Source organism: Pan troglodytes, chromosome 10 (genome assembly GCF_028858775.2).
Source record: "Pan troglodytes isolate AG18354 chromosome 10, NHGRI_mPanTro3-v2.0_pri, whole genome shotgun sequence".
In the NCBI taxonomy this organism is placed as follows: Eukaryota; Metazoa; Chordata; class Mammalia; order Primates; family Hominidae; genus Pan; species Pan troglodytes.
Window position 1 is genome coordinate 21,950,223 of NC_072408.2, and position 26,150 is coordinate 21,976,372.

At 37.5% G+C, this 26,150-nt stretch overlaps 3 protein-coding genes across 7 annotated transcripts in view; 2 read left to right on the forward strand and 1 right to left on the reverse strand.

Annotated features, from left to right (window-relative positions):
• Nucleotides 1–26,150, forward strand: part of PDE6H (phosphodiesterase 6H) — a 203,421-nt gene that overhangs the window by 14,370 nt on the left and 162,901 nt on the right. For 3 of the 5 annotated variants that reach the window (XM_063786378.1, XM_063786379.1, XM_063786381.1), the window contains exon 2: nt 20,283–20,404. In XM_063786378.1, coding sequence (XP_063642448.1) covers nt 20,283–20,404 — 122 coding nt within the window. Of the gene's footprint in view, nt 1–20,282; nt 20,405–26,150 lie in introns of those variants that run through there. The other 2 variants (XM_063786380.1, XM_054663093.2) reach the window with 1 other exon arrangement.
• On the forward strand, nt 5,527–6,505 carry C12H12orf60 (chromosome 12 C12orf60 homolog). Its single transcript, XM_003954508.6, is given in 3 exon segments — nt 5,527–5,886; nt 5,888–6,302; nt 6,305–6,505. Coding segments are annotated over 3 exon segments (810 nt in total). The 5' UTR covers nt 5,527–5,610; the 3' UTR covers nt 6,424–6,505.
• ART4 (ADP-ribosyltransferase 4) lies at nt 12,063–26,141 on the reverse strand. Its single transcript, NM_001009134.4, is given in 3 exon segments — nt 12,063–12,214; nt 23,193–23,901; nt 25,718–26,141. Coding segments are annotated over 3 exon segments (1,044 nt in total). The 5' UTR covers nt 25,961–26,141; the 3' UTR covers nt 12,063–12,122.

Below are 26,150 nucleotides of genomic sequence, written 5' to 3' on the forward strand. Positions count from 1 at the left end.
TAAAATCAAGGTTTATGTTTTTGCATATGGGTATCAGGCTTTTCCAGCACCATTCATTGGAAAACCCTAAACTTTCTTTTTTTGTTGTTGTTCTTTCTTTGTTTTTTGTTTTTATTTATTTCTTCCAAAAAAAAAAAAAAGGGAGGATACATGTGCAGAATGTGCAGGTTTGTTACACAGGTATACATGTGCCATGGTGGTTTGCTGCACCTATTGACCCATCCTTTAAGTTCCCTCCCCTCGCCCCCCACTCCTCAACTGGCCCTGGTGTGTGTTGTTCCCCTCTCTGTGTTCATGCGTTCTTATTGTTCAACTCCCACTTATGAGTGAGAACATGTGGTGTTTGGTTTTCTGTTCCTGTGTTAGTGTGCTGAGGATGATGGCTTCTAGCTTCATCCATGTCCCTGCAAAGGACATGATCTCATTCCTTTTTATGGCTGCATGGTATTCCATGGTGTATATGTAACACATTTTCTTTATGCAGTCTATCATTGATGGGCATTTGGGTTGGTTCCATGTCTTTGCTGTTGTAAATAGTGCTGCAATAAACATACATGTGCATGTGTCTTCATAGTAGCATGATTTATAATCCTTTGGGTATATACCCAATAATGGGATTGATGGGTCAAACTGTATTTATGGTTCTATATCCTTGAGGAATTGCCATACTATCTTCCTCAATGATTGAACTAATTTACATTCCCACTAACAGGGTAAAAGCATTCCTATTTCTCCACACCCTTGCAAGCATCTGTTGTTTCCTGACTTTTTAATAATCTCCATTCTGACTGGCGTGAGATGGTATCCCACTGTGGTTTTGATTTGCATTTCTCTGATGATCCGTGTTGTTGAGCTTTCTTTTTTATACATTTGTTGGTCGTGTAAAGATCTTCTTTTGAGAAGTGTCTGTTCATATCCTTTGCCCATTTTTTGATGGGGTTGTAAATTTGTTTAAGTTCCTTGTAAATTCTAGATATTAGACCTTTATCATATAGGTAGATTGCAAAAAATTTCTCTCATTCTATAAGTTGCCTGTTCACTCTGATGATAATTTCTGTTGCTGCGCAGAAGCTCTTTAGTTTAATTAGATTCCATTTGTCAATTTTGGCTTTTGTTGCAATTGCTTTTGGCATTTTTGTCATGAAGTCTTTGCCCATGCCTATGTCCTGAATGGTATTACCTAGGTTTTCTTCTAGGGTGAAAACACCTAAACTTTCTATGTTAAATTGCCTTTGCATCTTTGTTAAAAATCAATTGACCGGCCAGGCACGGTGGCTTATGCCTGTAATCCCAGCACTTTGGGAGGCGGAGGCAGGCAGATCACGAGGTCAGGAGATGGAGACCATCCTGGCCAACATGGTGAAACCTCATCTCTACTAAAATACAAAAAAATTAGCTGGGCATGGTGGTGTGTGCCTGTACTCCCAGCTACTTGGGAGGCTGAGGCAGGGGAATCGCTTGAATCCAGTGAGGGGCGGAGGTTGCAGTGAGCTGAGATTGCGCCACTGCACGCCAGCCTGGTGACAGAGCAAGACTCTGTCTCAAAACAACAACAACAAAAACAATCAATTGACCACATTTGTGGGTCTTTTTCTAGACTTTCTGTTCTGTTAGGTTGGTCTACATATCACCAATACCACACTGTCTCAATTACTGTGGTATATCTTAATATTAGATTGTGTGAGTCCTCTAACTCTGTTCCTTTAGAAAAATCTTTGTTTATTCTTGTTCCTTTACATTTACATATATATTCTAGAATTCACTGTTCTGTATCTATAAAGAATCTTGGTGGCATTTTTATTGTGATTACATTAATTCTGTGGAGCAATTTGGGAAAAATTGACATCTTAACTACGTAAGTCTTCCAATCCATGGACAGAGTTTGAGTTGACATCTTTGCTATATAGAGTCTTTCAGTTCATGGACAGAGTTTATCTCTCCATTTATTTACATTTTCTTTGATTTTTTTTTACTTCAGAATTTTATTTTTTTAAAATCTTAGTGCACAGATTATGCACATATATTCTTGGATTTATATTTAAGTATTTTATTGAGAAAGTATTATAAATGATACTTATACAAATGATTGGTTCCCTATTGTTCATTCCTAGTGAATAGAAAACAATGGATATTTGAATGCTGACCTTGCATCTGCTAAAATTACTAATAGCTCTAAGAACTTTTGTGTAGATTCCTTGGGATTTTGTATGTAGACATCATGTTGTCTACAGAGGTAGTTTTATCTCTTCCTTCTCAATTTGAATATTTTCTTTTTCTTGTCCCACATCACTTTCTAGGATTTCCAGTATGATATTAAATAGAACTAGTGAAAGTGAACATACCTGACTAATTCCCAATCCTGGGGGGTAGCAACTAGTCTTTTATTATGTTAGCTGTGGTTCTTTGTAAGAGCCCTCTATGATTAAGGAAGTTTTCTTATATTCCTACTTTGCTAAGAATTTTTATTATTAATGGATATTGAATATTTAAAAATGCCTTTTCTGCATCTACTGATATGATCATGTGGTTTTTCTTGTTTAGTTTGATTTTTTAATGTTGAACTAACCTTACATTTTTGGGATACACCTTAAATTGTTCTTAAGGAATATTGGTCTAGAGTTTTCTTATTTTTCTACAATGGTAGCCTTATAAAATGAGTTGAGAGATATTCTCCCTTCTGTTTTCTGGAGGATATTGTATAGAATTGTTATTCTTTTTTAAATGTTTGTTTGAATTCACAAGTGAAACCATCTGTGCCTTGATTTTCTCTTCTAGAAGGTGTTTAACTACAGACGCAATGTCTTTAAGAAATATAGGTTTATTTAAGTTTTTTGTTTCTACTTGGAAGAGTTTCCATAGCTTATGTCTTTTAAGGGAATAGGCCTGTTTTATTTAGATTGTTGAATTTATGCACTCAGAGTTGTTTATAGTGTTCTCTCATTATCCTTTTTATATCTGTAGGGTCATAGTGACATCTCATTATTTACATTGGTAATTTGTGTTCTCTCTCCTTTTTTTTTGGTCAACTGGCTTAAAGTTTATTGGTTTTTCTTTAAACACTTTGTAGTTTTGTTGGATTTTTATCTATTTTTTCTGTTTTCAATTTCACTGATTTCTGCTCTTTATTGTTTTTTTCCTTTTGCTTACTTTGAATGTTTGCTCTTTTCTAACTTAAGATAGAAGTTAAAATTATTCATTTTATATCTTCCTTTCTAATATAAACACTTAATCTACAGATTTCTCTCTAAACACTGCTTTAGTTTCATCTCACAGATTTTGATATATTTTCATTTTCATTCAGTTCAAAATAATTTCTATATTTTTGTGACTTCTTTTTTGAGCCACAGATTATTTAAGGGTGTGTTGTTTAATTTACAATATTTTGTAATTTTTCATGTATCTTCTTTGTTGACTTCTATTTTAATTCTATTAAGAGAAGATTTATTGTCTTTTACATATATGAAAAAAACTCCTGGAATTTTTAATTGGAATTGTGTTGTATTTATAAATTAGTTTGAGGAGTACTGACATCTTAGCAATATTGAGTTTTTTGGCCCATTAACAATATATATCTTTCTATTTATTTAGGTCTTCCCTAATTTTTCTCAGCAATATTTTACAGTTGTAAGTGTAGAGATATTTCATCTCTCTTGTCAGATTTATCTATAAATATTTCATATTTTTAATGATATTGTAAAGGTCATTGTTTTAATTTTAATTTCTGATTTTTATTTTGTTGCTAGTATATAGAAATACAATTGATTTTGTACATTTGATCTTGTATTTTTCAACCTTGTGAAACTTAGTTATTACTTCTAGAAATGCATATTTAATGTAATTATTGATATGCTTAAATTAAGTGTAACATTTAGTTTTCTGTTTTTCTGTTCTGTTTTTCAAATTTCTCTGTTTTCCTTTTCAAGCCATCTTTTGAGTAATATAAGTAGTTACTTAAATAATTTTGAAATTTCATTTTAATTTGCCTATTGACGAAAATCTGAATTAGTATCCTAGGGCTGCTGTCACAAATTACCTCACACTTAGTGATTTTAAACAACAGAAATGTACCCTCTCAGAGTTCTCAAGGCTGGAAGGCTGAAGTCAAGCAGGACCTCTCTCCCTCTGGGGGCTCTGAGGGAGAATCTATTCTTTGCCTCTTCCAGCTCTGGTGGCCATGACCATCCCTTAAGTTGGGGCCACATCACCTCCATTTCTGCTTCCATGGCCCCATTGTTTCCTGCTCTGTTTTTAATGGTTACTCTAGAGATTATAATATACTTCCACACTTCACACAATCTACTTAGAATTAATATTTTATCACTTCAAGTAAAATAAAGAAGTCTTTCAGCTACATAAGTCTCCTTACTCTCTCTCCTTTATGATGTAATTGTCATATACATTAAGTCTACATGCATTGAAAATCCCAACAGTGCTATTTTTTGGTTATAATTTTTGCTTCTTTCTGTGGTCTGCCACCTGCTATTTGATTCCCGGGGGTCCCCTTTCCTGGTGTTCTGGCTAGAAAACAATTTCAGCTCTTCCCATTGCAACTGGTTCTCACCTTGGGGCAAAGCAGTGAGAGAAAGAAGCCTGCAAGGTCACTACCACCATCCCTGCACCACAGTTGCTTCTGCCTAGGGTAGAGTGGGAAGAGTGAAAAGGGGTCCACCCCATAAGGACAGCGTTTTCACTGCCAGTTGATAGGGGCAGGGGCAAAGGACTGGCTGACCTCTGCTGCACTTGTGAGGTGTGTGGGGGGGTGGGGTGGGGAGTAGGGGATGGGGGTGGGTGGCACTGCTGTTACTTGTTAACGCTCGAAGTCAAAAGTGTTTGGAGCTGCCTCTGCTCATGACTAGTTGGGGGCAGACAGAGGGTGGGGTGGGGGGGCTACCACTTTGTTGCTGGCAACTAGATCAAAAGGGATCTGCCCGGCAGAGGCCCCTGCTCCTGATTTGCTTTGTAGAGTGGGTTTATTTTGGAGCTTTCCCTGTTTGGGCTTGTTCACAGTTCTAATTCCAGGCTGCCCTAGAGCCCAAGATGGGATATATAGGAAGCAGGAGAAGACAAACCACAACAACAACAACAGCAACAACAACAAACACAGAAAAACACACCCTCAAACAAAAAGTCAGAGCTTCATTGCTTTATTGTCCTTTAAATGCTGTACTCCCTACTTCCTTGGCCTTCTGTCATCCACCTTTCAGAATTATCTGATAGTGATTTTATATATTCAGTCCAGGATTTTTAGTTGTAATCAGTAGGAAAGATCAGATGGAGTGTGCTTAGTCTACCTTAACTGGAACCAGAGCCCCTCTATGTAATTTGTAATGCTTTATCCAGTATTTTTCACTACATTGAATAGTTAAGGGTAGTATCCTTGAGTGTAGTGTAATTCAGTATATCAATCTATCCATATATTCGGGATCCAGCACACAGTATTTGATATGTGGTATAAATTCGGCGATACAACCCTATTCTACCCTGTTTTAATTATTTTTGTTATTATTTTTATTGAAGCATAGTACCATTTTTGTTTCAATGTTTGTATAGCTTTCCTGCCCTTGGCAGGGGGAGTTATCTTCATATTTAGACTATACTTTCAGTTTCTTTATGGTTGCCAAATCGACTTTTATTTTTCATTTGGATTACTGCTTTGCTTTGCATTATTGGAACTTATTTGTTGGAGAAACGTCTTCAGAGTCAGAAAAGGATAAAGAGAGACTGATTCAAGCTGCCAAAATCTTCTTCTTTCATGTACAAGATCTTGCTTCTGTCACAAACACACTGACTGAATTGTTTAACTGCAGTATGAATACTCAAATCCTTTTGATGGCTGTGAAAAACAATAGTAACATTAAGGATTTTTTTGAGCAAATGCTCAAAATTTTTTAAGGAGATGCAATCTGTAATGGATGCAAGACATGACAAAATTCAAAAGGAGTCTTTATGTTCCAAGGTTGTAATGGCCATGTGCTCTGTGGTTCAGAAAAGTACCAATGTAGAGGAGTTGCATCAGTCAGCTAAAGAAGTTTTCAAAAGTGCCCATACGCCAGTCATCATCTCTGTGCTAAACAGCAGTAACATCCTTGGGAGTCTGGAATCTTCTCTTTCACACTTGATGAAATTCCCCATCATGAATCTTCAATTAAGTAACTTCTATACAGAAGACACCAAAGAGCAATCAGATGTCACCACATCTGAGAGAACCAGAAGTCCAGGTTCTTCCAAAACCACTGTGATAGACACCTTGAAAAAACTGCAGGATGTACTAAAAACTGAGGATTCCAAAAATCCCACAAAGTCAGAGCAGATTTGTTGGAACAAATTGTCAAGGCTATGGGACCAATCTTAGAGATCCTCCAAAAAGCCATAAAGACTATGGAAATGAATATTTCTGTGTTTAAGAAAGCCAGTGACAAGTAGGGATGCAACAGAAATGTTCATTTCTGTCAGAAAACTACTTACAATCTTATGGTTTTTCATAGTAGTTTCTAAGATCTTTTGGTGCCAAACATGTGCTATGTTAGAACATAAGTACACAAAAGTCATCTGGCAAAACATTTACCTGTAGTTTTGCTTTATTAAAATAAAAAGAAATAATTAAGAAAGCCTGTTTGAAATGTCAGTCACTAAGAAGAATATATTGTTGAAAAAAACAAAGTGGTATTACATTTGAGGATGTTTCTAAATATTGTGTTTAATCTTAAAGCATAATTAAAACAACCCTAAAGTAGTTCCCACACTTAACTATTCTATTTCCAGTGAGAAATCCAGGTAAACTGTAAATATTATCATTAGATAGACAATCTAGGCCTGGGAAACAAAATAAACTCAATTTTTGTCACTCATATACCAATTTCTATATACTTCAGTACCTTGACGATCAGAAGCCATCACTAAATATTTTAAATATGATTCATAAGTAAGTGAGAACAGTGAATGAGCAATAATGAGTTTTCTTGCTTATGTGTGAGTAAGACCAGAACAGATAGTTCATTCTCACTTGTCTCCTGAGGTCTTATGATTAGAAAATACTAGAGGTGGAAAAATGGAAGTACTCTAGCCTTTCACAAAGAAAAGACTTTCAAAAGGAAAACACTTGCAGAAGTAGGATATCTGAGATGTGCTTTATTTAAAGAAATGAGATAGGGCAGTCTCTTTTACTACCATAAGTCTTTGGTTCTCATGCATTGTAAATGAGTGTGTACTCCTAAGATTGGTGTTGAAGTTAACTATTTCACATGATACCTGATAGAACTCTGTTGAGAATAGGAAAAGCAATAATAACTCCAAGCCAAAGCCATCATTGTAATTCCCATTGTCATTTAAAATAAGGAGTCCCTTCTCCATCCTCAGATAATTTCAAAATGTTTGGTAGGGAGGGTCAAGTGGATTTTGACCATTACCAGAGCTTGGAGGTCCTGGAAAAAACGATGAGTTTCAATACATTAACTCTCATTTTCTCTCCACAGCAAAGCTGAAACCTTGCTTATTTGTAATAGGTTTCTATTAAGAACTCTATTATTTTGAAGAGGATGTTAAATTGATTCATTTGCTACCATACACATACATACACACACACACACACACACACACACAGAGGGTGAGAGAGAGGAGAAGGGAGACAGGACTCTCACTTTGCTACTTTTTCTGGACCTATATGTGTCTAGGGTTTCAATCTCCTTTTAGTCTTAGGATTATGTTTCAGAATGTTGGATGCAACAGCTAGGGGGATTCATATGGAAATGAATGAGACAAGGACCAAGAAAAGTCTTGGTGCAGAGTCTTTCTATGAGGTGACTGGAAGAATAGGTGGTGGCAGTTCACAGGAAGTCCTTGCCAGATGCCAATGGGAATGACAACCAGGGTGTTAGAGATGGGAAGTGCCCACTTCAATAAAGATGAGTGGTCTTCCAGTGCTGGTGGCTGTTGTTAGGCTGGTGATCACTTACAGTGTTTCACATTTTCCCACCCTGGGTACCACCAGTCTGACCACTCTAATGACATCATGTCTGCTGCTGCCTCCTGGCTTCTGGAAATACTGAGGAAAAGCTGTATTTTTTTCTCAAACCTATTACTCACATTTAATGTTTCTCTCAAATACTTCGGTTTTGGGTTCCTCTCATTTTCTCTAATATCCTTCAGTTTTTGAAGAACAAAGTGGGGTGTGTTTCTATACTATGCCTGGTCTCATTCCTCCTCTAGGCTGTGAGCATGGGATGGCCTAGCTGTTTGAATGAATCATCAGTAGGGAGGAAAAAGTGAACTGCCACACAACACAACACATGATCATTTACTATTAAAAAAATGAAATACTATTATACTTGTAATTTTTTTTATTAGTTGCCAGTGTTTGCTGCATCTTGGTATTTCTGAAAGCACCTAATAAATGCTTGTTGAATTTTACCAAATCAAGAGCTAGTTCATTCAGTGTAAATCAATTTGATTCATATTATTAGACAACTCAGTACAAGAATCCTGATTCTTCTAGCAAAACAAACTTTACTGAAATTTTCTTTCATTGGATTTTTTTAAAGTAAGAGTAAATAGAGAACTTCAGGATAATCTAATAGGCATATTAAAGAGAACACCTTGTTATAAAAATAAAGTATTACATGGGATGAGTGTTTTTACTTTTTAAATTTTTCCTGTTTCAATCAGCTTCTTCAGGTTAAACAGTATATTTCTATACACATCAAAAGGAGACATACATGTATTTGTTTAATAAAATTACTATAGGACATAAGTACTCCTTACAGCACAGTCTCTGTTAACAGTTGCATGAATTTACACATATTTGAACATCCGCCTTATCTTTGGAAGATATCCCAGGCTAACAAATTTATCCCAGCAGAAATTACAGTGAAATTTCTAAAACTAGTCTCTTAGAGTTTCATAAACATGTAACTTAATCAATTTAAATCAATATTCTACAGATTCCTTGCTCAACAACTTTGGACTATAGGGAGAGACTGAGGGGATATGAACTATGTACATTTATCCTTAACCAAACTCATGAATCTACATAATTTTAAGAGAATAGTTTCTGTCTCCAGAGATTTGATCTGTAAAACAGCAGCAGGAGTTAGAACTAAGTTATCTTTTTTAGAAACTTGGCTATTCCCTTAAGGATCATAATTGTGTAAGTCACAGTGTTCTCAAATGTTGGTGTATAGCAGAATTATCTAGAGGACTTATTAAAACAGACTGTTCAATTTCTGTAGTCTGTAGTCTGGGATCAGGCCCTAAAATTCACATTTCTAACGAGTTCTTAAAGGATGCTATTGCTGCTTGTGCCTGGAGAGTCAACGCTTTAGGAGAATTGTCTTACTCAGAAAATTATGACTTCTCATGGAAATCAAATGCTTTTGGCTGACTTTTTAGCTTCACTGAGTGGCTTCCAATTTCCTCTCCAGCCCACATTACCCCTCACTCTCTGCCAGACCTATCTGCTCCCTGACCTTATGCTGTACATACATCGATCATTCCGTATCCGCTTCTATTTTCTGCTTTCCTCTAAGTAAAACCTCATCTCTGATAGAAAGCTTTATCTAACCATAGGCCAGAGGAATCACATTTTTCTCTCAGCTCCAAGCATTTAATATTTGGCCTTGTTTTGGGCACTACGCACTTGGCACATACTTTTTCTTGTTTTTTTCTCCATCTGCTCACCCCTTCTCCCAGCCTAGAGCCCGAACGGCTGGTTCAAATGCAGCCTCTTACTTAAAGCCTTCCGGGTGTCTCTTCTTGCCTCAGTTGGAAGAAATCTTTCTTTTGAATTGTTATGAACAGAAAACTTGATTTTTGCCTTTTTTTTTTTTTTTTTGGCATTTCACTTGTGGCTTACTTATGTTCTTAATTTCTCCTAAGAGATTGTAAACTCATGAGAGATCTGGCCTAGTGTTCTCAACTTTTAATCCCCAAAGTGCTTTGTACACAGTATGGCTCAATACATGCATTTATATGGCACAGGAAAAATGTACTTAAGATGTTGAGTGGCTTTTACCAACATAGCATGTCATTACTGACTCATCGATGCTCACTGGAAAAGCTTGCTTCCAGAGCCATGTCCCCAGGACTCTCTACTAGGTAGCCACCAAACTGCCAAAGACCCTATCCTATGCAAGTCACATAAATTGTCTGTTTGTAGAAATTCTTTTTTTCTTTTTTTGAGATCGAGTCTCACTCTGTTGCCCAGGCTGGAGTGCAGTGGTGTGAACTTGGCTCACTGCACTACCTCCGCCTCCTGGGTTTAGGCAATTTTCCTGCCTCAGCCTCCCAAGTAGCTGGGATTACAGGTGCGCGCCACCATGCCTGGCTAATTTTTGTGTTTGTAGTAGAGACGGGGTTTCACCATGCTGGCCAGGCTGGTCTTGAACTCCTGACCTCATGATCCGTCCTCCTCGGCCTCCCAAAGTGCTGAGATTACAGGGGTGAGCCACCATGCCTGGCAGAAATTCTTTCCTTTATTGACTGTAGAGGCTACTGCAACTAGGTGACAGAGGTGATTTGGCCCTGTTAGTTTCAAATCCCAATTTAAAGAATGATAGTACAGAGATGCCTGAACTCCCTGCCAGGTAATTTTATGTAGCTTATTCCCCATTCCATTTCTTTGATCATGACACAGGCCATTCAGGAAGTCCTATGGAGAGTAAATAGATGGACCGATTTTCAGTTTTGCTGCTTCTTATCCAAATCTCAAAAGGGATAAGGAGCATGGATTTTCAAAATCCAAAATTATAGAGCTAGCCCTCATCTTTACTCCATTTAGCCTGATACCAGGGTCTTTAGTGATCGTGATCAGGTTAAATAATCCCTTATGTCGCTACCTAAATTACTACCTGAGAGAAGCGTTAGAGAACATTTCCAGCTATACAATTCAACAATTTATACTTCTTTGCATGTACTAGTTTACATGTAATGAGACCTCACTATATTGCTGATATTTGTTTGTAATCAGTGTTTTTTTCTCTCATACTCTCTGTTAACCTTCACACATACCCTCATGTTTTCCTAATATTTAAATTTGCTATGAAGACTTAAATTTGCCATCAAGTTCTCTATGAATTAACATATGAGTTTAAATTTTAACTTTTGTAATGTCTTAGGAACATGCATGAACACCCATTACTGCTGGTGAATGAAATTTCACTAACATCTTTCATTAACTTTCCCTTTTATTTCTCACGTTTCCATGTGTCTTCTCATCTGAGGCCATACTAGCTTAATCTTGAATGCTCATAAAAAATCTCTGAAGAAAATTCACACCTTGGTTAATCTCTGGGGTTCAAAGCTTTTCTGTTTGGTGAAGAATTTGTCCTTTGCTTTCTAATTTGATCTTCTTTGATTTGTTCCTATTTAGAATAACTAAATTAAAAAAAATAAGGAAGAGTCCTTGTATTCATTGGAACTTCAACTGCTTGATGCTTGACATAGAAAATCTAATTCAAATTATGCAAGCAAAAACATAAATTATTGATTTATATAATGAAAAATCTTGTAGTATTCAGCTTTAGGCAAAGTTGGATCCAGAGGCTTATACATTCTCATCAGGTCTCAGTTTCTTTTCACGTATCAGCTCTTCCTTTGTTGTGTTAGGTCCTTTCTCAAGGAGATAGGGTCTCCTCTCCTGGTGGCAGGATCTTTGCTGGCAGCTATAAGCTCCTACCCTGCTTTCATTAATATCCATTCAGAAAAGAAGCTCCCATTCTATTTCCAATTGCAATTCCACAAAAGTACCCTGATTGTATCTCACAGGCTCTGATTGGATCATTTTCTATTCCAGCATGAATCTTTATGTCCATGAAGAAGAAATATACTGATTGGCTAAGGCCTGAGTTACAGGCCAGTCACAGTCAGTGGGCTGAGCCAGCTCTGCATCAGTTGCTAGCTGGGCAAAGTGATTTCCCCAAGAGTACTTAGGGTGCCCAGATTGAAATAAGGAAAAGGGGTACAAGGAAAGGCATAAGAGAATTAGCAAAGAGGAGGCCATGCACTGGTTTCAGCAGAAGTATGATGGGATCATCCTTCCTGGAAAATAAATGTCCATTTCTAGCCAAAAGGCCAATAAAAAAGATTTTATTTAAATATTTTTTTTAAATAAAAGGAGCCACAAGATTCCTTTATACTCTGCTTTTGGAAAAGATGATGACACTGGTCAAAAAGGAGAGAGATGCAATAGCTATAGGATCAGGGATGCATTTCTTGCTGGAAGCTGTAAAAAACAAAACAAAAGAGATATTTTAGGTAGCAGAGTTTTTTTTTTAAAACTACCTCATCTATCCATTGATCCACTTACTTAACTTAGAAAATTCCTAATAAAAACATTTGAAGTTAGCTACTTAAAACACATTATTTTAGATTTTTCTAACATAACTTGCTTATTTTGCAGATCATGAAACAGACACCAAGAGGTTAAAAGATGTACTCCCAGGTAACCCAGCCAGCTGGCGGTAGAAATCTAATTTTCCATCTTTATCATCACCAGCAGCATAATCACGGTTAGCATTATCCCCATCTTAATTATCATCATCTTCATCACCATTATGAAAGTTAACACAGACTGAATGCTGATTTTGTGCTAGGATCTTTTTCGAGCCCTTGCTATATATTAACTTACTTAAGCCTCACAAAAAACCTATGAGATTTTTATTCTCATTATCCTTGGTTTTTACTTGATGAGATTGTGATACAGAGATGAGAAAAAACTTGCCAATGTCACACATCTTGTAAGTAGTGTAGGCACCATTCAAACTTGGCCAGTTTGTCTCAATTCTGCATTCTTAACCACTAACCTGTTTGTCTGTGTATTACATGTCCATCCATAGAATTTTTCATTACAAGGTGAGCGAGAAATATTCACACAATCCTGTTTGGAGTGTGTGTGTGTGTGTGTGTGTGTGTGTGTGTGTTCTAACTACACATATACACCTTTCACAGGAAATGTGGGACAGGTTAGTAGCCAGTTAGGTGTGGAAGCAAAACTGGAAAAAAAATATTGTCAGATATAACGAATAATTGGCCATATAATGGGATGGGGACTGAAATGAGATGGGAGATGGAAACCCTGTAAAAAATAGTCTAAATAAAGACTGGAATCTCTTTGCAGCCAGTTTTCACTATTGTTTAAGGTAGAAAAGATGTTTCTGGGAGGAAGAGATTCAACTCTAATTGCCTCAATATTTGCTCATATTGTTTGATAGGATAACCAGATGAGGGAGAAATACATTTCTACTATTTTCACACAATATATACATTTTTTAGTTTTTTGGAATTTCTATATAGGAATGTGTGTGTGTGTGTGTGTGTGTGTGTGTGTATACAAGTAGAAATTCCAAGACAGAAAAGACAGAAATTACTCTGTGTGTGTATGTGTGTACTGTATATATATATATATACAGTAATTTCTGTCTTATTTTTTTGAGTTGGAGTTCTCACTCTGTCACCAAGCTGGAGTAGATACAGTAATTTTCAAGACCTTAATTTTCACCAATAAGAGTTGGCAAGGAAAATTAAGAGCATACGTCTTTCTAAACTTTTGTCAAAGTTTGTGTTAAAATCAAATTATATGAATCCCTACAGAGACTTAGGAAGCATTAATACCACTTTAGCAGGTCAATCATTAGAATGGTTCTCAAATGATTTTTGTTTTTTTTTTCCTCTTCACTGAGGCTAAAGATCACAAGGATTTCCAGTCCCACCCTTTCCCAGTATTTAGAGAGCTTAAGGGTCTCTGTTAGGCCACACAGTAAGTGACAGAGCCAGTATTTAACCTAGAGAGTCTGATTTCAGAGATTATATGTTGAGCTTCCTGGAATGTAATGTCAATTCTCAGTCCTCACTGTATTTGACCTATCAACCATATTTATGGTAGTGAATCACTCCATCCTCCTTGATACTTACTCTTCTTTTTGCTCTTAGGACACCAACTCTATCAATTTTCTCCTCCCTCATTGGCCATTCCTTCTCCATTTTTTTTTTTTTTTTGAGATAGGTCTTGCTCTGTCACCCAGGCTAGAGTATAGCAGTGCGATCTCTGCTCACTGCAACATCAGCTTAAGTGATTCTTCCACCTCAGCCTCCCAAGTAGCTGGGATTACAGGTGCACACCACCATGCCTGGCTATTTTTTTTTTGTATTTTTGGTAGAGACGGGGTTTTACCACATTGCCCAGGCTGGTCTCGAACTCCTGAGCTCAAGCAGTCCACCTACCTCGGCCTCCCAGAGTGCTGGGATTATAGGTGTGAGCCATCACACCTGGCCTCTCCATCTTCTTTGTACTTGACCTTTTAAAATGGGAGTGTCCTGAGGTTTGATCCTTGGACATTTTCTCTCCTTTATTTATACACCTTTGTGGGGAGCTCATCCAGTCTCTTGGCTTTAAATACCACCCATAACCCACTGACCTCAAATTTATCTTTCCATCCTGGGTCACTCGGAATTCTACACTCGTGCATCAACTGTCCACTCAACATCTCTGCTTGGGTTACTATTGCACAGCTCAGATATAACATGTCAAATACCAAACTCCTGCTCTTAAATCTACTCCATCCCCAGGCTTCTCCATCTCAGTGAGTGCCACCTCCATCCTTTCAGTTACTCTAGCCAAACCTTGGAGTCATTCTTCACTCTTCTTTTTCCCTCACTCTTCACTTCCAGTGTGTCAGGACCTCCTTTTGGCTCTGAATCTCATCAAACCTTACTGCCTCCACTCTACCACCTTCATCTCTCAACTGAATGATTGAAATAGCCCCCTACTTGGTTTCTCTGCTTACCTCATTACAGTTTATCCTCTACTGGGCTGCTAGGTCAGTTTTGACACAATCTTCTATGTTCTCTGCCCAAAACCTCTCAGTGGTATCCTATCTAAGAGGAAAAGCCAAAGTCCTTACAACTGCCTTCAAGGTCCTATGTGATCGAATCTACATCATCTTCTGTCTTCGCTTTCTATTATTTTTCTCTCATTCCCATACACTGGTATCCTTGCTGTTGCTTCTTACTTGAGACATTTGCACTTGCTGTGCTTTCTTCCTGGAATGCTCTTTCCTCAGATATACATGGGACTGGCTCTCTCATCTCCTTTCAACCTTGGCTCAAATGTCACCCTCTCAGTGAAGTTTCCCCTGATCACCCAGTTTAATATTGCCACTCCTTCCCATAGTGTTCACTGTCTCCTTACTCTGCTTTATTTTTCATCTTAGTATGTACCACCTACTAACTACGACATAATTTACTTATTTATTTTGTTTATTTCTGCCTCACATCAATAGAATGTAAATCCCCAAGGGCAGGGATTTTCACCTGTTTCCTTCCCTGCACCTAGGATAGTGCCTAGCAAATAGCAAGTGACCAATAAATACTGATTTGTTGAATGAATGAATAATAGCTGCTATTATGATGATGCCCAAATAAGAGACAAACACATAGACACTACTGTCTTGCAATCATAGTCATTCCTCAAAAAAATTCATAAGTCCTCTTTATAATAATTAGGATGTTAAAAATAGCTTCCGCTTAATTTTATTATGTCAGGTTAAAGTAACTAACTCTGTTGATACTTTTTCTCTACCTCTTTTATGGCCATTACCATTTCTACCTGGCATTATTATTATTATTGTTGTTACATGGACCATATATTTAGGAAAATAAATGAAAGACAGCGTGCATTAATTACAAACTAAAGTTTTATTTGAGGATACCTCACCTTTTTTTTTACTTTTGTAGTTGTCTTTAGTTTTCTATTCGACTATCTCTTCAAAGTTTTTAATTTTCTCTTTACCTTTTTACAGTATTTTTAAAATTGGAGAATGTGATCCATTGATGGGTTGTGACATCAGCTTAGGAGGTCATAGCCATCATTGTTTAATAATGTAATAAAATAAGTTAGAATAGAAACACTAGCATTAACACTGCCTATGAAAAGGGTAACTGTTGTATTTTATGAATATGTGTGTATTTGCATATTTATGTGTGTGTGAACTGATTTATAATGTAAACAGTCATAGTCAAGAAGCTTAAAACTAACAGTAGTTTCTCAGTTATATTTGCTGAAGAATGGATGAATCCCCTGAAACCAGTCTATGGAGAATATTGTCCTGGAATTCTTATTAGAAAACATGGGGAAGGATCCTATTTTTGTCATTTGTAAACTATGAATAATTTTACGCAAATCCCTTAAGCTCTCTGAATCTCAGCATCCACATCAGTACAGCGGAGTCAATAACCTGACTTACAGGGTGATTGTGAAAACTAAACAGATAATGGGTGTCCAAACATTTTGTAAACTAAACTGCCAAACAAATATCATTTTATCAGTGTATTATAACCTGATTTTGGTCATCTCTGCCTTAGGGTATAAAGTCTGGAAGAAATACATAATGATTATAACTTTTATTTCATGAAGTCTGAATCTGAATTTTATCAGACTGTTCAGAAGTAAATAGTCCTTAAACAGAAAAAGGTAAAGCTGACGTGCAGTATACCAAGTCTAGTGTTTGAGGCAAATGCTATCTATAGCCTCTTTCTGTCAAAATGCAAGGAGCAAGAGTGTTAATATTTTAGAATATTACCTAGCAAAAACTTAGCACCCAAAAATGAAAAGCGTTATTCCTTCTGCCTCTTCCTTTGTTTCTCTTCTTACTATCAATTTCACTGAAGCACATGTTTGTGCCATTAAACCATTATCCCACTTCCATGTGCAAAGTACTTTCCCAGAGTTTCTCAGTTGTGTTTGAGAGGAGGCAGAGACACCAATGCTATCACAACATTCCCACAAGATGAGTATCACTTCCATTTTATAAATGAAGAAACAGGCTCAGAGGTTAAGTCATTTGCATAAGGTCACCTAGCTACTAACATATGTCCAAATCTTTCTGGCTCCAAAGTTTATTCACTTTCCACCATGCCGTGTGGTCTCCCAGATTTATTCAATGACTCATTCTTTCATCCATTTATCTGAGACAGACACTCTACTTCAAGGTCATTGTGATGCCACAAATAGGGTAAACTAATTTTAGATAATTGAAGCCCAGAGTAAAAGAAAACAGGCAAAATAGAAAGCTAATAAAATAAATAATAATAATGATAATAGTATCTTAAAAGTTTTGAGTACTTACATTTGTCAGATACTATTCTAAGAGATTTTACATGCATTCATTCATTTTCTCCCCACCAGAATCGTACAGGTTTTTAAAAAGTGAAGTTTACATGTAAAACCAGGCTGACTACAAACAATTGCCTATATTTCTCTAGAAACATTTTAAGAATTTTGATTATGTGAAACATTTTAACAAATAAATCCCTGTTCTTTGTGAATCCAATGATATAGAACAGAGCATGTATTTGTGTGTCTACAGATTTTTGGCATAGGTTATTTTGCTGAAAGAAGCAAGATTTAAGGGCAAATAACTAACATTCTGTTAACATATTTTGAGTCTTCCAATGGGCATGAAGACACCTGTTTCTATGGCAACCAGTACAGGTCATGTGAGGGGTGATGGAATAATTAGAGGGGAAAGCTGTTAGTTTAGAATGACAATTTTTCCTTTTGCAAATTTACTTCCTTAAATAGTATAATTCTATTAATTTGATCTCTTGTCTCTCTAAAAGCAACAGATTCCTGGAAACTCTTTAATCTTGAGTTACATGCTAACAGGACCGATTTTAGCATAAATTGAAGGACTGGAGAAGCTATGCTCTTTAATATACTGTCTCTTCTTTGGGAGAATTACAGTATGCTGCTGGGTAATTTTAAAGGTCTTCAAGTGGTCTTTCCAGTATCACGTCTGTCAGATTGAGAGGGAACAGGAGAGAAAACATAATTCACTTGGCTTATAGGGACTTCTGGGGACACAGAATAGCTTGTGGCTCCTGCTCATGAAACAAAATGAAGCTGAAAGAATGAGAAATAGTGTCCAGAGAAGATAACAGTTTCGTGAGGAGTTAGATATCAGTGTTCCAGAACACCATCTGTGAATTCCCTAGGCTGGGGTTAGTGGAGCAGTGAAGTGGGAAATAGTAGCTATCTAGAAAGTCGGGTCTGGGGAGAGTCCGCTGATCTTACTTCCTACCTGTTAAGGATCCCAGATAAGAAAGACACACTACCTCCTTCCTCTTATTGTTCATGTATGGCTCAGTCCAATACTGCTCCAGAATGTTGCGGTAAGTACTACTTATCAGTTAAAATAAATCACTTTAAGGACCTTTCTGATGTTCCTTCACTTACTGATTGAGAGAAAAACAAAGAAACAAAGAAACAAACAAACAACACTGTAGCGAATAACTGAAAACATTCTGAAGGCAATCAAACTTTTTTTTTTTTTTTGACAGAGTCTCACTCTGTTGCCCAGATGGAGTGCAGTGGCGCGATCTTGGCTCACTGCAACCTCTGCCTCCTGGGTTCAAGTGATTCTACTGCCTCAGCCTCCTGAGTAGCTGGGATTACAGGCTTGTGCCACCACTCCTGGCTAATTTTTGTATTTTTAGTAGAGACGGCTTTCACCATGTTGGTCAGGCTGGTCTCGATTTCCTGACCTTGTGATCCACCTGCCTCGACCTCCCAAAGTGCTGAGATTATAGGCGTGAGCCACTGCACCTGGCTGGCAATCAAACATTTTTTAAATCATAAGAGATAGATATTGTGTCCTATCCAAGACTGTATTCAGTAGTGTCCCTTTATCCTTAGTGGATACATTCCAAGACATTCAGTGGATTCCTGAAACTACAGGTAGCAGTGAACCCTATGTTATTTTCATATGTGTATGTATGTATATACATATATATATATATATATATGGTGTATATATATATATATATATATACACCATCAATGATAAAGTTTGAAGTGTGGCAGCAAAACTAGCATGAATTTCTTTTTCCTTCTTCACAATTCCACAGGTAGAAGATTCATTTTTACCGTAGATCTTAGCAACCTCAGCATACAATTTTTTCTTTCTTTCTATTAAGTTGAGAACTTTAAACTTTTCATTCAGAGGAGGCACTTTCTCTTGGGCATATCTGAATCTCCAAGATCACTATTCTTTCACTTTGGGGCCATTATGAAATAAAATGAGGGTCACTTGAAAACAAACACTGCAATACCGAGACAGCAGATCTGATAAACGAGAGGGTTAGTAAGTGACTCACAGTGTAGACTGTGGATCCCCCAAACAAAGGGATGATTCACATCCTGAGAGGGAAGGCACAAGATTTCATCACACCACTCAGAATGGCATACCATTTAAAACTTAGGAATTCTTTATCTCTGGAATTGTCCATTTAATATATTCTGCGGGTAACTGAAACCAGAGAAAGCAAAACCATAGGTAAGGGGGCATTACTGCAATTTTTTGCCCTCAACTAAATGACTGTGATGCTGACTAGCCAATGGCAGATGAGGCTTAGGTAGGTCAGGTGGAACCAGAGGATGGACCAGCCTTCTCTGCAACCCTTAGTCAGAGTCTGGGATCAAAGGAAGAAAGGCATCCCTGCAATGTGAGCTTATTCCTCTCCTTCTTTTACCTTCCCAGATAGTTTCATAGCTGTGGAGGGTGAGAAAATGCTCCAATTCCAGCTCTTGGCTGATTATATGATGCCTCTGACCTATCTCTTCCCTCTTCACTTCAATTTATAAAGAAAATATTAAGTTGAGAACTTTAAACTTTTCATTCAAAGGAGGCACTTTCTCTTGGGCATATCTGAATCACCAAGATCACTATTCTTGCACTTTGGGGCCATTATGAAATAAAATGAGGGTCACTTGAAAACAAACACTGCAATACCGAGACAGCAGATCTGATAACCGAGAAGGCTACTAAGTGACTCACAGTGTAGACTGTGGATCCCCCAGACAACGGGATGATTCACATCATGACCAGTGGTATTTTTATTCTGCCGTTTACAAGCTTTTCTGCATGGCCACACAAGCTTCTAATTGATAAATTTCTGGGAAAAATTTAGTTACGGTAACTCACATTGCAAGTGACCATGTTGATCATTTACATTGTGACAACAGCTTACTTTTGACTAGGCGTTGAAGCTTCTAGAATATCTTCCCTTCTTCAAATATTGGAACTGTTTTTAATTAATTGTGTTATATGGTCATGTAGTCTAAGGCTCAGATTGCTTAGAGGTATATTCACCATCATTCATTCACTCATTCAACAAAATAGGCTGGGCACTTCTATGTGCCAGAGGACTGAAGTTAGTAATAGCTAACACTAATTTACCATTATTATATGCTATAGAATATATAAATAATTTTATTTATTTATTTTTCTTTTAAGATGGAGTCTCACTCTATCGCCCAGGCTGGAGTGCAGTGGCATGATTTCAGCTCACTGAAACCTCCGCCTCCTGGATTCAAGCGATTCTCCTACCTCAGCCTCCCCAGTAGCTGGGACTACAGGTATGTGCCATGATACCCGGCTACTTTTTGTATCTTTTTGTAGAGACGAGGTTTTACCATGTTGGCCAGGCTGGTCTCAAACTCCTGGCCTCAATTGATCCACCCGCCTCGGCCTCCCAAAATGCTGGGATTACGGGTGTGAGCCACCACACTTGGCCAATAATTTTACATTTTATTTCATTTTCACAAAAGTCTTCTGAGGTTCTGTTACGATGATTATTAGGTAGATGAAAAAAGAGTTTAAGCAACTTGACCAAGAACACATAGCTATTAAGTGGTACAGTGGGATATAAATTCAAACAGAGTGGGTCTGGGCTCAAACTGCCTGCCTGCCTAGTTCTCAAATACTAGTTCCTCAAATACTAGTCGAGTTCCTGCCCCCAGGGAGCTTATAGAGCGACACAAGATTATTGATTCCCTTAAGTGTGATTGGTGATTCCAAATATTTCATTAAGACCAACCGAACTGTCAGAATTTAGTGATCTATGTGGCTACCCCAGCTAAACCTTAACTCAAAACTAAGTTAAAGTTGCATTTGGGTAGTTTCGCCATAGGAAAGCAAAGATCATTAATTTGGGTGGGGGTGTCCTGAAATATTTTTCTTTGAGGTTTATAGAGTGGCAGAATGTGAGTAATGGTTTATATTATATACTCCTTTCCCTCAGTTTCCCACTCAATGCTTAATATAAATCTTCTGTAATTTTTCATTGAATATATTTTACTGTGCTTACTATCCTAGTGAAGAATTATATGTTCCAAATTCATGATGAGAATGAAGTAATCATATCCTAGTCAGGTGTAGTTCCAAAGAATCCTGGAACCTGGCTATGAATGTTTTCATTTATTATCAAAATCTCACTGTTTTCTTCATATTCTACTATAGTTTTTCATCCTCTACAAACACTAATCTCCTGTGTCTGTGGGGCAGATACTCATTTCACTCGTTTTGCTGCCATGTTTCCAAGGTGACATGTGAGGAGATGAAAGTATTGATAGGTCTCCTCTCCCTGGTCTGTATTTATGGCTAGGACAGAGTGAGCAGATTCTAGACCTCAGTGTGGATGCCAGTTTGAACACTTTTGCAACACTACTGCCCTGAAATGTTGAGAAATGCTGAGAGCCTGAATTATAAATCATAGCAATAATGATAAAGCGAAGACAAATTTGGGGATATAGTGAAGGTAGACCCTGCAACTGGGTTCCAGCTGACTGTGAGTGTGAATAAATTTACATATGAACAGTCTTTTTTTTAATTTTTCTGAATCAAAAAGGGCACAGGATTTGCTACACAACTACCCCTCCATGAAATGGCTAGGTGGCAACATAAAATTCAATCAGCCATGTTTTTCTTAAAAAAAGTTTAACTTTTTTTTGTATTTTGATATCTCTAAATTTTCCTGCTTCAGTTCATTTTTCACAATGTCATCAGAGCCCTTTCTAAGATGTTGACCAAATTGATTTCTACTCCTTAAAAACTTCTAATTACTTCTTATTACCTACAGCATAAAATTAAAAGGTCCTTAGCATGAAATACAAGACCTTTTATAATGAGGCCCCGTCAGAATTCTCCCACCTGGATAAATCCCCTCCTCCCTTCCTACTCCTATTCTTTTCCCATATCCTACACATCCTACACACCAGCCACCCAGAATTTCAGAGTCCCTGAAGACACCAGACTGTTTGAAATCCTTGTGATTAACATATGCTGTGTCTTAGTCTGTTTTCTGTTGCAATAACAGAGTATCACAGACTGGGTAATCTGTAAAGAAAATAAATTTATTTCTCACAATTCTGGAGGATGGGAAGTCCAAGAGCATGGCTCCAGCATCTGGTGAGGGCCTTTATGCTATACCATAGCATGGTGGAAGAGAAGTGGGTACACAAGACAGAGAGAGGCTCCAGTGATCAGATTCTCTTTACAATGAGACACTCTCACAATAACTAACCTGCTCACATGACAACAACATTAATCCATTTATCCAATCATCTCTTATTAGGAAAGGTCAAATCAACTCTTATTAGAGCTCATTTCATACCACTGTTGCATTGGAGATTAAGCTTCCAACACAGGAACTTATTGGAAGACACATTCAAACCACAGCAAGGTATTCTTTGCTTAAAATGACTTTTCTTTCATTGAAAACCCCCATTCTCACGACAAGTTCCATATGGCTATTATGAAGCCTTCCTCACTTTTCCTGGAGAGAATGAGTAGCTCCCTGCACTGAGCAGCCACAGCTGTTTGCTTAAATATTTGGTATATCACTTAGTACTTTTGAGTGTATACATTTGTTCATATTTCCATTTCTCATTAGACTAAAAATCCTCCTAGGTTATAATTTTGCTTTATTCATTCTGTATTTCCAGGGCCCCCATCACAATAGAAGATGATTAATGAACAGAAAATTAATGAATAAATATCTTGCCTCTTGCTTTACTTTTAGAACTCCTTATCCATGTAATGACAATGAGAAAAGCAATGAGTTTGAGGGAGAAGGTAAAAGTGCTATCTTTATGCTCCACCTTCCAGTCAAGCTTTACTCTGTCTGTCTGCAATTTTTTACATAATAATTTCACTGCAGAACTTATTGTCCTGGAGGTAATGGAGTAGGAAGAAAAGAGAAGTCAATAAATAAAGTGGATTTTCTCTAATCTATCAGTTCCATCATTACCGAAGGCTAGTTTTCATGTTTTTGATCTTTCCCCAAAAACCCACTGAGAAAAAATAACTTTTATAAAAGAGCAGTGGTCTGTGATCCTGAGTGGCCTCAATTTAGATAAAGAATACCTTTTAGCAGCTGACAGTTATATGTGCTCAGGTTCCCAGTTGACCTCAACTGCAACCAGTTTCCTCTTGGGTGGTAGCTCATATTTATAACTTTAAACAGCTCATAGGGAGGGATCAAGACTTCCTTCTTGAGGGAGAAGTACTGTACAGGTGCACCCAGGCAGGTGAATATGGTAAATAGTGTCTGGTTCCCAAACTCCTGTGCCTCTTCTTTCAGGAGGGATGTGGAGAGGAATTGGCCAAATCGAATGGTGGCACCTGTGTAGGCATTAAAGTGGACATCCTTCGTCCTATAATGCACCTCATAGCACAGAGTGCCATTCTCCATGATGCTGTCTTTCCTCAGCAGCTGGATTGCTGAGGTGAGGTAGTAGTGTAAATATTTGAAGTGGAATGAACGTTCATACTGCTGTGGAGTCCTGGCAACAGAGGCCATGGCTCTAGTAAAGTCAGAATGAACATTGCTGTTCAATGTATAAAACAAAATAGCCACAGCGTGTGTGGTAGTCATGTTCTGGGGTAGAACTTTTCCTTGGTTAAGCCAGGCTAAGTGGGCTTTTTGCCACATCCTAAAATAATTCTTCTGGGCTTCTATGTCTTTTGTGAAATAATCCCCTTGAGTTAGTTTCTCCATAACCTGTTTGCTACAGCCTTGGTACTGATCATCAAAAGAACCTGGTGCGAAGTCAAAGTCGATTTTAATTGCAACCTATAAAAAAAGAAAAATCTTTAGTTTAATTTTTCAAATCAGATGGTGAATGTGGTTGCAGATTTGCTGTACTCTATAAGGCTAAGTCTTCTCCTGGAAACCAATATTTACTGAAGTAAGTTACACTGAAAATCATTACACTGTTCCAATCCTTCCTGCATCAATGACCTGTGCTAGAGATTGAATTTGGTTTGATAAATAAATTACTGAAAGCTTGAAAAACTTATCTCCCCAGAGGGGAAGTAACTCTTTTAATATCACTAAAATCACAGCATGTTTGCATAGTAAGTACTTTGAAGAAAAAATTCAAAATCTTGTAGTTTAATTACACTTTCTGTTTCCTCTACTTTCCCCCCTCTTTCTAGTCTCTCACTGGTGTTTTCAAAAATATCACTTTTATGAATGCCCAAAACCAAATTAAATCCTTGAACTTTATCCTTATGCTATGAATAGTACTAAGGGGGCTCTCATAAGTAACAACCTTCTTGTCTACCTGGGTTCTGAAAACATTGATAATAAAAATAGCAAAATATGAAAGCCAAAATATCTGTTTTCTTACTGAAAAAGGGCACGCTACAGCAGTCACATTGTTAGGTCTGATAGCAAGTGGCTTGTTAAGAGCAAATTCCAGAATGGGACCGACTCGTTTGCAGGCAGTACTGAACTGGGGCCTGCCCAGGTAAGATTCTTGTCATGGGGAAACAGAGGACTGATGCCCTTTGCCATCAGGCTAACTCCCAGGAGGATGAAGAGCAGAGCCAAACTCAGCACACCCAGTTGTTTTTTCCCATGTTACCAGTCAAGTACATTTGTCCCCCTCAGGGACAGCAGAGTGAGTCAAGGGTTGGACAGTGGTCAGGAATGTGCCTAGGAAAGTCCCTCCCCTCCTGGAAAAGGACATTCCTTTCTAATGGGTAGCCAACAGAATGTTATTTATTCACGTCTAGTGCATGCTAAACTGAAATGACAGATTTGAATAGAAGTCCACAAAATATCATCAGACTATCATTTAGAGCCATATATAAATTATATAAATTCTAAAACATTCCTTTCTTGGCAAAGAAATGATGTTTTCGTAATAAACAGTACTCATTGAGGGACATGTTAAAGGATCACATTCCATCCAGTCAATGTTAAGGATGTTGGAACTGGAACTTAAAGAACATCCCATTTGGTATTTTTACTATGTTATTTATGATGAGACGTCAGCTAGTTGTTTGTGAACTAGAACACATTTTTAAGACTGATTAAATGATTTTAACCAATAACTCTTCACATCAGGTATTAAAATAGGTCTACGGTATCTATTTAAGCCAAGCCGAGCCAAACCAAACCAATAATACAATGTTCTGTCAACTGTCATGATGAACTCTGAAACTTTGTTAATATGTTACTAGATCTCAAATATGTACTCTGTCATCTCTTAACATTAGGTTGTTTTTTGTTACACAGATCTTTATTAAAATATTCACTTAAAACTTAAGTCAATCTGTATGCTAGAATTTAAAGCCAAATAGACTTGGTTTATTTTGCATTGTTTGTACTATGGAAGCAATATTTTACTTAATTTTTACAGTGGATCAGGAAAATAACTTTATGCCACTAGCGTCCATAATGTCAAGTGTACTAACAGTGAAGGATTCTACAATTTTTCATAACTGTTTTCAACACTCTTTACTAACATGATTTGTTAAAATGTCTGAATGAAACTAGATTCCGAATGCCTAAGTTTTGGGCCATTCAAAGGCTGTGGCCGGGTGAATGCTCTGTTGGAGCACTGATCATAAAGAGATCACCCCCTCAATTGTCCCCCTACCTCAGAACCCTCTGTGGGTCTCTGCAGGCCAGAGAGGAGCAGCAGGAATGGCAGCGGGCCTCCAAGGAGCCAGATTCTCATCGTTGCAGGAGGTACAGTAGTTGGGAGAAGAATCTTCTTGCATCTGTTGATCAATGGACCCCATTTGCTTGTGTCACAAGTACTTCTCCTTTGCCCTTGCAGCTTCATCCTGAGATGAATTCTCAGAGTTCTCCTTTGAGGTTTTCTTTCAGTCTCATCCATAACCGTTTTTTCCCCTGTCTATGCTGAGCAACTTCTGTTGCCCACCAACAACCAATAGCTTGTCTGAGGGAAGAAATCAACTCCGACTTCTTTGCAAAACTGAAATCTCTGTGAAATAGCCAGATGCGCACACCAAATAAGGGTTTCTAAAGAGAACCCAAGTTACTTTTCAATTAAAAAAATAAAATCT